This window comes from Leuciscus leuciscus (assembly GCF_965113295.1).
Source record: "Leuciscus leuciscus genome assembly, chromosome: 23".
Classification (NCBI taxonomy): Eukaryota; Metazoa; Chordata; class Actinopteri; order Cypriniformes; family Leuciscidae; genus Leuciscus; species Leuciscus leuciscus.
In genome coordinates this window covers 24,218,765-24,232,099 of record NC_138747.1, presented here as the reverse complement: position 1 = coordinate 24,232,099, position 13,335 = coordinate 24,218,765, and the positions used below count along the sequence as shown (strand labels likewise).

General features: G+C 37.2%; 1 protein-coding gene across 3 annotated transcripts; it reads right to left on the bottom strand.

The window, feature by feature from the left end:
* LOC309487781 (uncharacterized protein) lies at positions 1 to 4,224 on the bottom strand. Of its 3 annotated transcripts, none has more exons than XM_082155605.1 (3): positions 3,978 to 4,224; positions 2,861 to 3,400; positions 1 to 978 (listed from the first exon to the last, which is right to left on the bottom strand). In XM_082155605.1, exons 1-3 carry the CDS (start codon positions 4,150 to 4,152, stop codon positions 548 to 550), a joined length of 1,146 nt encoding a protein of 381 aa, XP_082011731.1. In that variant the 5' UTR covers positions 4,153 to 4,224; the 3' UTR covers positions 1 to 547. The 3 variants fall into 3 exon arrangements, with proteins under 3 accessions (XP_082011731.1, XP_082011732.1, XP_082011733.1); XM_082155606.1 differs by having other exon boundaries at positions 1 to 975; XM_082155607.1 differs by lacking the exon at positions 1 to 978 and having other exon boundaries at positions 2,438 to 3,400; positions 3,978 to 4,222.
* Between the last annotated feature and the right edge of the window lie 9,111 nt (positions 4,225 to 13,335).

Genomic DNA, 13,335 nt, shown 5'->3' with positions numbered 1-13,335 from the left:
TTGAGCATTCAAAGACTTTTAATAATAAATAAACAAATACAAAAACGAAAGTAAAGACGGCAGCCCCTTACGGTCGACTGCATTCACACACAATAAAACAAAACAACAAATAAAATAGTCCAGGCCTGGTCCTCTCTCGTCCTTCACGATCGTCGCTCCTCCTTTTATGCTTCCGCTCCTCCGTGAGAGATACGAGACCGGTGGGTCGCACAGGTGTCGCTCATCAGCAATCACGCCACCGGCCTCTCTCACGGCCCTCTGCCTCGTCCTGCTCGCCACAGTGTGCATTCAGATTGAAGTCCCCACGGGGATAGAAAAACAACCACAAGCGCAGGCGCAGACACACACACACGTATATGTAGTGCAGATGTTAGCAACTTTTTAAAAATCACTTTGAAATCTCCTTTAATGACAGAAATGATGTATGGAAACAGTATGTGAATTCCATTTCCTTTCCACAAATTAGATGAAAGTCTCAGTAGAACATAAAATATTACTAACAACAAAAATTATTCTAAATTCTTTTGAGGTGATGGCAAAACCGGTTTTACAAATTTAGGCTTTTTTTCTTTGATATCTGTGACATATCTCCTTCATGATGCTTAGTTATATGTGCCTTTACCTGATTCCATTGTACAAACCACTTTCCACATTTATTGCACCCAAATGGTTTTTCACCAGTGTGAATTCTTAAATGCTCTATGAGATGACATCTCTTATAGAAACTCCTGCCACAAAATGAACAGGGGTGTTTTCGATCACTTTGTGGCAAACGTAAGTAGTTTTTCATGCTCTGATGAAGCTTGATTGGCCTTTCACATTTCCTGTGAAATTTTCCAGGGCCCTGATCAGAAATACTTAATTTAGTAGAGTGCTGTGGGTTTGTGTCCACATTTACACTGTCTGGTTGTAGAATTATTTCCACATGGGAGAGCTGTGAGTCCAGTGGTTCTACTGACCGATCTTCTGCTTGTCCTTCTGTAGGAAAAGAAATGTGATTGTAATGAAGTCTACAAATATGATGACCAGTTAAAAACACAATGTTGGCAAATTACTTGTATTTTTTGGACTAAAGCTCTCATTCATGAAATACTTTTTATCTTTCATTCAATACCTCAGGGATTGATTACATTCTGCTGAATCTACCCTGACAGCGTGTCACCTTTGTAGAAGTTCTGTTTCTTTCACACAAGATGGAGACACCAATATTAGCATATTGCCGCCATCTAGTGGTTCACAGAGAGAGAACTGGAATTGATTGTTTCACCATGATATCTCCATGATAAAGATGCTCAAAGAATTGCTTGGAAATCCATCCATACTACACATATTTACATTTCAGGTAGGATGCTGCCTTAAATAACTACGGCAGCTTGCTAGGTTTTCAACAAAGCCAGTTTGCACTTCACCCATTGTGGTACAGAATGCAATTGACCATTAATCCGACAAAGAAGTGTTTAATTAATATAAATTGTGTGTTGAAATTAAGATTAAATTAAAATGAGGCAAACTTGTGTGATTTTTCAAGGTTTATGTGAACAAGTCATTAGACTAGTTAAGAACACAGATGTTTTAAAACAAAGTTGTTGTGTCTATTACATTGAAAGTACTGAAACTACCAGAACACCTAATATATTTTAGTTTTGGAATCAACTTATTTTCAGGACATTAGCATTTCCATGACAATAGTTCCTGTCCAGTCTTGTTGACATAGGCAGATCTGCTGTGGTAGATCATATAATATAGAGAGCTGCATTGGGATAGGGATCCCGCGAGTCCCAAGTCCCAACGCAAATCTGGTGGGAGAGGGCAGTTTTACCTTTGCTGCGGTGGGAGTGGACGGTCAAAAAATACAGCACGGGTCCCACAGTACCGTGTAACAAGAAAGGAGTCAACAAATGAAGTTCACCGTAGTCAATCATTAACATTCTCTTGCTCCATAGCAGGCTAGGCCAAATGATTCATTATTTAGTTCATTCGTAAAGTACGTTTAATGTTTTTTAGTATTTATTTACTTTTTGCTATATGTTAATTACATAGTCTACATAAACACCAGTGATATCATATATATATATATATATATATTTATAAGTGATTCAATTAAATAGTGTGCCTGTTACTGTTATTCTGAACGTTTAGCATAGCCCTAATTTTGGTGTAATTTTTTAACAATTTCTACAAGCTGTGACAGAATGTTTGCAGGTGCAGGCGGTAATGGTTCGAAATTCAGAAAGGAGCAGGATTAAGAAAACAGTCTGCGCAGGGCTCTAATATAATATAAACTGCCACTGGTTATAAGAGATTATGCACTAGAATCACTGCTATCATCAACTAAAACTACAAAATTCATATTATTATTGCTTTTTAAGTGATGTAGAATAAATAAAGGGATTGTTGACCTTTGTTTTGTTGGATAAGAAAAACTAGCAGCATCATGCCATGTGACCCACATTTGCTTTTTAATCTTTAAAAATGTGTAGAATATAATATACGCAAATAGCCAGACTGAGAACCTCGTATGGCTGGGACTGTACTAGGGCCTTAAATATGGACACATCAAAAGGGAATCTAAAAGTATATTACTTAAATTGTCTGGAGTTACAGCCGCTACATGAAGCAATCAAAATATTTTAAATAATATTTCATTTAATAACATTACATCATCAGAAGAAAAGCAGAGTTCTCTCTCAGATATTTGTTTTGATATTTTAATTTGCAATACAGTATATCTAATAAAACATTAAAATTTAAATTCATTTTTTTTAAGGCGTATCGCAGTAAGCTGCCTTAAGGTGCTTTCTGACATGATTTGATCGAGAAAAACCCCTTCCACATCTTGGGCAGCTGTAGCGATAATCACCTGCATGAAGTCTCTCATGTTCTTTCAAGCTGGATTTCGTTTTAAAACGTCTCACACATGAACCACAGCAGAAAGGTCTCTCTTTTTGGTGTACTAACATGTGTTTCCGCAAATGTCCATTGTTCCTGAAAGACTTGCTGCAAATCTTGCATAATGCACTCTGGTGTTTTCGCCTTGCTTTTTGTAACACCTCATCAAAGGTTTCAAGCTCAAGTTGTAGAGACGACGGTTCTTGTTCAGCTAGTTTAAGTTCAACATGACAATTGCTGCCAGACTGCACTGCAGATGAGTTCGATTCACTGGTCTGATTATCACACAGCTCTGACTTAACTGTGATTGATGACTGTGTATCTTCATTCTTCGGCATCACCTCTGGCAGAAGTGAGAGGCACTCATGGTGTTCCTGTCCTGTGACTGCTTCAGAAAGAGGAGCTTGACTCAAAGGCTCATGAGACATCACATTGGCAACCTCCAACTTTACTCGTATTTCTGACAGTTCTGAACCCATCTGACCTTGCAGACATCCATCTCTCTGAGTATCTGTGTGACATGAGGCATAAGATTAGTTTTCAACTGTAAAAACAGGGAAACAATAAACAGCAGTGTTCAAGTTATTGTGAAATGCAGATCACAACCCAGTTTACTTCAGTAATATTAGGCTATGTATTTTATTCTTAACAAGAGGTATTTGTATAGTTTTCGAAAAATCATAAATAAATGTACTTTAAAGAACATTAAAATGAGAAACTGATTAACGAGTCCGTCTTTTCTCACAATATTGATTTATTCACATTTACATTAAAAACAATTTAATAATAGCCAATTAAAAATGTTAGTGTTGATAAATATCTTTACAGCATATTTATGACCGTTATTTGGAAACCTTCGCGTAACTAACAGTTAAGGTTCTTCAAATAATGGCATTACCATTTTTCATGAACAAACATTGTAAAACCATGGTAATTTTTGTTCGTGTATAACGTTATTTTTTCTCTATAGGAATATGACTTCAATATTGTTAGCCTAATACATTGGATACCTCTCTTTAAGAAGGTAATTATAGAGGGAATACAGTTCTTGTTTATTATTGGTTTATAATAGTGAATGTGATACTGACCATGGCATGTTTCTGCACAGCTGCAGTTTCGGCTCCTCAGAGAACAGTTCTCCTGCTTTAGACGCTCTATCTCCTTCTCATATTCAATTATACTGTCTTTTACAGAATCGAATATTTCATCGGCTACTGCCATCATGCGCTTTATCATAAATGAATAAATAGACTCTAGTCCCATCGTGGACACTTTTGTTTTTCAAGCTATTACGTATTACTCTTCTTCCGTCTCGCAACTACTTCTGTGTGTAACGACGATTAACTAACACCGTTGGGAACATTAGCGCCACCTTTCGAAACGGAGCACTGAGTCGAGTAAGTAGTTTCTGCTTGTCTGTAGGGTTCTTGCTTTGCATGTAGGACTCGATGATGGTGAGATTGATCTCTGAGTGAAGCATACCAGGGGTGTGCAACAACGGAGCCAATGTGTGTAGGCTATCTATCAGATTTTTTGTTTGTTTGTTTTTTGTATGCTGTATTCGGATAAATCCAAAAGTGTGCGGGGCTTTAACAGGAAGTTCGTGAAATTATATGAGAAACTCGTTTAAAATGTAAGTCAGTTCCCTTCATTTAACAAATAGCCTTGGATAACTCATAAAATAATGAGTTTTTAAATTATAATTATAACATTTTATTGAAATATCTTCTAATCAAAATAATAATACTAAATGTTAAATGTAATTCCTGTACATTTAGCTGTAGCTGGGGCTATTCTAAAAGTCCAACAACACATCTGGTCAGTTGTGCTTATATAAAATCCAGTCTTTTTGATGCTGATTCATAACCTGCACATCTAGTCTAAATCTCATCTAACCCCTTAAGAAAAAGAAGTATACTTCAAGTTAATTTATGAAGTATACTTAAGTAATGTTCAAGTATATTTTTAAGTATAGGCCTACTTTATGTAGTAAGTATACTAATTTCAATATTGTAGTAAACCTGTAAGTGTACTATTTCAAAACTGCTTGGAATGAAATTGGCCCACTTTTAGTATATAAAAATATACGTTTAAGTGTACTATAAGTGTAACAGTAGCAAACTTTAAGTACACAACTAGGTTTCTCATTTGTAATGCATCTACTCTGTACTCTAAAAACTGCTGGGTTAAAAAATAACCCAACCTTAACCACACCGCTGGGTCACTATTGGAGAACACGCTGTTGGTTGTTGGTTTGACCCAAACATGTTGGTTTGACCCAAGGGCTGGGTTTTTCCATTTAACCCATATTTATGGGTCATTCATTTGACCCAACCAGTGGGTGGAATTAACCATCTTTGCTGGGTTAAGTCCTATGCTGGGTTATTTCGTGTCTCATTGCCTTAATAAAATTAGTAACAAATATTTGTTATATTACGAATGTAAAATAATTATTGTCTCTGTAAACCAGAGAGGCCACTGTAAATTTGATTTAAATCTCGTTTAATTGTTTTGTTTTTTTTACATTTTTAATACATGTCTTTAATATTTTTTTGTATACAATTATACAATGTATACTTCTAAGGTAATAAAAACTTAACGTTCATTAAGTAAGGTCTTTATACACCACTGAAAACATAGTTAGAATATGATATTGCATTTCTGTCAACAGATTCTCGTAAATATTACACAATGCACCTTTAAAAGTCATTAAGCAACTCATTTGAACTTATACGATTACAATTTCATTTATTAAGAAGTGTTAATTTATTAAGAACAGCAACAAACATTTAAAATGCGACTAAATATCACGTGGGCCTGAAACAACTGTTGTCCTGAAATTTTACAGAGGAGGACTGTAATTTTCCATTAATTTGATACAAGGCATGCTGGAGAAACTCCCAGGTGGGGAAACACTGCTTTGTGTATTTAACATAAAAAAATTAAATAAAAAACACTTTGAAACAAAGATGAACAGCCTTCAGCAGAGACTCGGTCTCGATGGTGTGGCTTGGAACAATGGCAAAGGTCTGATATGTACGGTGGCCGAGAAGGGTCACAACACAAACAAACGCCACAACAACTACATATGCAGAAAACACCTCCAAATTCAGAAAACACATACAAACGCCGCCACAACAACTACATATTCAGAAAACACCTCCAAATTCAGAAAACACATACAAACGCCACAACAACTATATATTCAGAAAACACCTCCAAATTCAGAAAACACATACAAACGCCACAACAACTACATATTCAGAAAACAACTTCGTCGATTTCACATCACGTACGCTGCAAATATTCACAGCACAAGCAAATAGGGAAACGAACTGCAAACTGCAAAGACACAACGGAAATGTTTCCAGGGGGGCCATAATCAGTGTCGGCTACAAGAGGTAAGTGTTTCTCTTTTATTATTACAGACTTGTCGATGTGCTCTGATACCGAAGTGGTTTTGTGTGTTTTCAACATATTAAGTTATTGTCCCCATAACGTATTAGTCCACGGCTCCACGCAGATAATTGTTAAACATTCTGCCAACGTTGTTAGCTGGAAACTAGCTGGCTAGCTCGCTTCTGGTCACTAAATAGATGCATTACCGGCGTTTTACATTGTTGTCCTGATATCTGAACTATTTATTTATTTTTTAGATTGAAATGTTCTGTCCGTTTTGTGCTGCAAACCACTTCGGTATCAGAGCACATCGACAAGTCTGTCATAATAAAAGAGAAACACCAGAGAATGTCTAATAAGGCCGTAGACAGGCTCTGGAAACACTTGTAGCCGTCACTGATTATGGCCCCCCTGGAAACATTTCCGTTGTGTCTTTGCAGTTTGCAGTTCGTTTCCCTATTTGCTCGTGCTGTGAATATTTGCAGCGTACGTGATGTGAAATCGACTTGTGAAAAAGTTGTTTTCTGAATATGTAGTTGTTGTGGCGTTTGTATGTGTTTTCTGAATTTGGAGGTGTTTTCTGAATATGTAGTTGTTGTGGCGTTTGTATGTGTTTTCTGAATTTGGAGGTGTTTTCTGAATATGTAGTTGTTGTGGCGTTTGTATGTGTTTTCTGAATATGTAGTTGTTGTGGCGTTTGCATGTGTTTTCTGAATTTGGAGGTGTTTTCTGAATATGTAGTTGTTGTGGTTTTTGTTTGTGTTGTGACCCTTCTCGGCCACCGTAGATGTGTCCCCCTCGTCTCATCCTTGAGCAGCAATGCTCCAGTCATCTCATTTTGTGAATATTCAACCATGTTGGTCCCCACCGGTTGATTACACACAATCACTAGAGTGTTGCAATATAACTAACATGCAAGTTAAGCTTTTTTTGTGGAAGTATATATAAAAAAAAAATTATTGCAAACATTACCAAAGATGACTAAATGTGGCAAACAAACAAAATGTCTATTTAAATTCAGTATTTGCAAACTGAATTCAAGTAATAAAAGAGTACTTTGGACTAATATTGTCAACATTTAGGCAATAAAAGTCAAAATATTACTGTAATGTTGATAGTGTCTTTAACATTAAAACTCACGCTGTTCGTTAATCTCCTGATGGCAGAAGTTCCAGTGTTGGGCCGAATTTCGACCCCCTGCCAAATTATTACCCCCCTCGTTGAAGTCAGTACCTGATTGCCTAATCCTAACCCCACCCCTAATCCTAACCCCTCCCCCACAACTAATCCTAAACCTACCAATACTAGGGGGGTAATAATTTGGCGGGGGTCGAAATTCGGCACAACACCGGCAGCGCTGATGATCGCCACGCTTAGATAATGTTACACAATAAAATGAAAGATGACATGCATGGTAGGGTCTCATGTAAGTCTACATTTTTAAAGTTTTAAATATTGACGATCATTCTTAATAATTTTATTCTCAAAACTGGCGCCTGTCCATTGACAATAATCCAGGCGGAAATTCCTTTACACTACTAACCAGATCACAATGTGACGGCGCGTATCGTGATGTTATTCCTCAATAATAAAAACAATTCTGACATTACAGAAGACACGCAGGAGGAGACTATGCTGGAACTTACCTCAGTCGCTTCTTCTGACGAGTATTTCTACAATATGCCAGCAGACTTTCACACACAACCCACTAGCTACATTAGCCTCGAGACTTTTGTAATTTCCCGCAGATTTTACGTGCGAGCCCTGTGACTCTGTGAGGGACTAAAAACACACTGCGCCGTATGGATTTCACTCAAAACGCTTTCCTCACGTTTAAAATACACAACGTCCACAATGAATACTTTAATTACGTGATGAATTTACAATTTAAACTGCATATTTCAAAAAGGCGGCTGATATAGGCCTAGCTGCTTTACAATTAATGTTAAGGATTTAACGATGCGGCATTTTGTCAAAAAATCTAACCGGCTAGCTGTGGCTATTTAGGTTTCACAGAATAAATACGTTACCCCTCACACTTCCATATCAAAGACTGTAGGCTACGTTGAACAGTGAAATGAGCTTGCTGTTACCACAACTTTTTTTTAAATATAGGTACATTATTAGGCTATTCGGTTGTTAAGTCGTGACGTAACCACTCTCCGATAATACTCTTTCCGGGTCCAAAGTCCAGGTCCTCTCTACCTACCTACCGCTTTCGCTAGTGTTTTGGTTATTATTGAGTGTTTTTACAATGCCGCAGTGCTGTGTCCCGTGTCCCGAGCTAACTCACTTCAACCTCGTAAATCTTCTTTTTCATTGATGCCTGGACTCTACCCTTAATTATGCCACCTGAGTGATGAGCTACACTAACCACTCTGTTGGTGTTAAAGGAATTTAAACCCTTTTTGACCGCCAAGGGTGCCTCACTAAGAAGGACGTGATCGTAAATAAATTTACAGGTTCCACCATTGTTATGGACGAGAGGAGCGCTTGGACCCAGAAAAGGCTAAACGTCACGCGTGACGTCAGACTTAACAATCGGATAGCTTAGGCTACCATAAAACACTGCCTGCTCCCATGTGGCGTGCTCCTCGAGTCTGAAGTGAAGATCCAGAAAGTTCCTCTAAGAATAAACCAGTTGCTGAGTCAAAATAACCCAACCAGCTGTTTATTTGTGAATAACCCCCTTACAACTCATTTGACCCAGCATGAGTAACCCAATAATGGGTTTACAGTACCCCAAACAACCCAGCATTTTGACCCAGCACAATCAACCCAACAATTTGCTTACAGAAACAATCCAGCATTTTTTTTGTGTATTTTTGCACTTGCAGTATATAGCCTACTACTGTTCAAAATATTTTTTATACTTGAAAAATACATTTACAGGTTAGCCTATATACAGGAATCATGGAGTTAAATGTAATACCTTTTAAGACCTTTTTTAAGACCCCTTCCATACATTTTAAGACCTCATCACCCCTTCAAGTTTTAACCGTTACATCGGTGACACCTTACATTTACTATATTGATTGTAAGATAGCACAACTAAACAGTCTTGTTTATACAATATAGCCTAACAGTTTGCGATAGCTCCTTATCAATGCAACAAAATTCAGAAAAGTGGGAATGAAGCACAAGAGAATTAATTGAGTGACTAACCCAAATGTAAGGTTTGTTAGAAAGAAAAACCAGAAACCAGATTAGACCAATAAACAAAACAATTGAAAAAAAAAAAAACTTATGGAAGTGGGAAAATAAACCTTGAGTTCACAGAGTATATTCAAAAGATGCATTTGTAACATCAACTCTTATAACTGTATGCAAACCATATCTCTTTTGTGGAACTTCTCATGACAAACACCTGACTGGCCATACAGTTGATTTGATGCACCAGAGCAAGTGTCAGTACTAGGGGTGTGCACGAATATTCGATCTTTAATTATTATTCGAAAATGAAAATACTTTTTGAATTTTACTACGTTGCTTTGCTGGCAGTAAATGCAGTGAATCCATGATAAATCCAAGGACTAATTTGCAGTTATATAAATGCACTGGGTGGCGCTGTGGAGCGTGTTGATTGTATTTGATCACATAATGGCGAAGTTTGGAATTACTTGGATGAAAATGACCTAACTAAATGATATTACAAAATGGAATTACTTTTAATCAAATTAATTAATGATACTGAGCTATCATAATATCATCACCACAATGAGAAATCACATGAAATCCAAACACCTGTCGAATGTGATGACAGCTGTCCACCACTGCATTCACGACAGGTAAGAGCAGCTGTAGCCTACCCCGAGTGAGCGAGATGATAACTTATCTGATAACAAAATGATGTTGAGACATACGCGTCCTTTAAGTTCCGTTAAAGGTTGTATCAGCGATTTCAGGCCCAAAAAAGACCGACAGGGGGTGGGTGTTGTGGGTGTTCGCAAAACCTCACAACACCCACCCCCTGTTGGTGATTGGTTGGAACACTATTTATTTTGGTTTTGAGTGGATGGTGAAACCAATTGTTTTTGTGTGCAGATCTCAGAGCCTAGGCTGTCTACAGAGACACGTTTTTTTGACGGCCTGCTAATGGAGCGGGCAGCTAGCGGATCGTTAGGAAAGATTAGATGAATGTGATCATTTTTGTTTGGGCCTGAAATTGCTGATACAACCTTTAAGGGAGACAGGTTTAATATTTTTAATACTTTTGTAAGACCCCGTGGACACTCTTAACTGTAGGCTACTTTAATTTTAAAAACATTTATTAGCTTCATGCATCCCTTTTTATCAACACTTGAATGTCGGTAAGTTTGATAAAGAAAGGCAGCATTTTAAACTAAAAAGTTGAGAAAATCACATTTTTGTCAAAGACTACGCCTTGATCAGATTCTGAACGATGATCAAAACACAGATGGAGTGGATCGAGTCCAATACCCCCAAAGCTTCACAGTCGTTTTCTCTTCATGGATTCGACATTTCATTTGGTAACATTAAACAGTTTTGATTTACATGCTGTTTGATGATCACGTTATTTTACATTTGCGTGAGCAATCTTCTATCACTTGTTTCAGCTCCTTCTCCAGTGTTTTTTGATCTGGAGATTCTGTACTAGATGTGTCATAGCGCCCCCTACCATATAACAGTGAAAACATAGATAGCTGAAACATTCAGTCAATGGTGGGGAAAGAGTAAAGTAGAATTAAAGTAAATTCCTATGTACACTGCCAGTGGACTAGCTTACACAAAAATTCAGATACGCGGAATTAAAACATATCTGTTTTATATCAATATTCTAATCAATATTTTCAAACAATGTAAGTTTCATACGACTGTATGTGAAAAACAATGTAAAAGAAGTATATTTAATAGCTACTCGATCAAAAGAGTTCACACAATTACAAGCCAAGTATACTTTGAATACTTAATTATACTTTTAAGTCTTAATCAAAAGATTGAGTACAAGTACAGGCCAATATATACTTGGACTTTTCTCAGTAGGCTACAAGTCAAGTACACTTAAGTGTAATTTTAAGTATATTTCTGAGAAGTACATAAAGTATATTTCTTAGAAGTATATAAAATGTAGACTGAAAGTATACTTTCTTGTTTTTAGTTTAAAAGAAGCATACTAATAGAACACTTGAATAAACTTATTTTTCATAAGGGACCGCACATACACTGTTTTACAGTTTTTTCCAATTGCTAACACACAATTTTGCAAACTAGGCTGGTTTTATCAAAATACTTAAAACAATTCACAAAACCACACACCCAAACTGCAAAGTACCTAATATATCCTGCAAAATGAAGTACTGCAACCAAAACTACATAGCATTATCAAAATCAGACTTTTGCACGAAATGGCACACAGTTCATTCATATTACCAGATTTTTGTCTAACCAACTACACACTGTTGGGCATAATGGAAAGCACTCTCATCTTTAGTGTGCTTTTCAATAATACTAAAATAGTTCAAATTGTAGAAATTTTTCAGAGTGTTCACATGCACAGAAATATTTGCAGATACACACACATGCTGTTGAAACATTTATTATTTTATTTTTCACCATACAAGTCAGTGCAACATATTCACAGCAGAAGATTGAAGTGTTAACAATTAACCATTGAGGTGTTTGGCCAGGTGGCACATGTATTGACCAATTAGCTCATGTAGTGTCATTTTGAATGGCAGTGTCTTGAAATGACAAACATGTGACTTTATGTTAGATTGTTGTGTCTTATGCAGAGAACTGTGTTCAGTGCGTTTAAAAAGTGGCATTTTGAATTGCAAAATGTGCGTAAAGCAGAAAATGTGTTTATGCTTTTGGAGAGTTGAGAAGAGGTTTTGCTCTCTGTATGTCAGTTTAAATAATTGTGCTATGCATGTCATTTTAGTGTGTTAGCAATTGGAAAAAACTGCAATGGAATTTCTGTCTACACCCTGCTACTCTATTCCTGTCAGGCAACATTACATGTGGCCCACGTAAAAAAAAAGTTTACTTAAAAACAGAACACCCATATTGTTCCCCCTACATTCCCATATAACTTTAAGTTCAGGTCATCTACCCTTTTTATTGTTAACAAAGAATCTGAATCCCCATTTCCAGGACCAACATTCAATTGACCTCTCGCCGGCCCCTCCCCCAAAACGGCCATTGTCCAATCACATCATAGCAACCGTTACTATGTGAGCAGGTCCGACAAACATTGACTCATTGAAACATTGATTGATACCCCGAGAGATTGTCTGGAGGAGTTGTGTTCTTTCCATTCCCAAAGCCGAAAACACAACGTGAGCGGTGCCTACAATGGATAAAACAGTGTGGACGGCCCCACTCCCAGTTAACCGATTGTTAAGTCTGACGTCACGCGTGACGTTTAGCCTTTTCCGGGTCCAAGCGCTCCTCTCGTCCAGAAATAACAATGGTGGAACCAGTCAATTTATTTACGATCACGTCCTTCTTAGTGAGGCACCCTTGGCGGTCAAAAAGGGTTTAAATTCCTTTAACACCAACAGAGTGGTTAGTGTAGCTCATCACTCAGGTGGCATAATTAAGGGTAGAGTCCAGGCATCAATGAAAAAGAAGATTTACGAGGTTGAAGTGAGTTAGCTCGGGACACGGGACACAGCACTGCGGCATTGTAAAAACACTCAATAATAACCAAAACACTAGCGAAAGCGGTAGGTAGGTAGAGAGGACCTGGACTTTGGACCCGGAAAGAGTATTATCGGAGAGTGGTTACGTCACGACTTAACAACCGAAAATGTGTCGAACATTACGAGGCATAAATACGTCTGCACAATATGAGAGCAAAACCCTGGTGAACTAAATTAAGAAGAATTACAGAAGTAGCATTAGTTATTAATGTTATTAGTTATGTTATTAGTATTAGCTGTTTTCAGAATCAGAATGTTTTATATCCATTGTTGAACAGAATTCACAAATAGGAAATAGCTTTGGCTTAGTTAAAGGTGCATAACAGATAATATAATAAAATAAAATGGATATCTGAATGCCTTATATTTTGTTTTATCTATT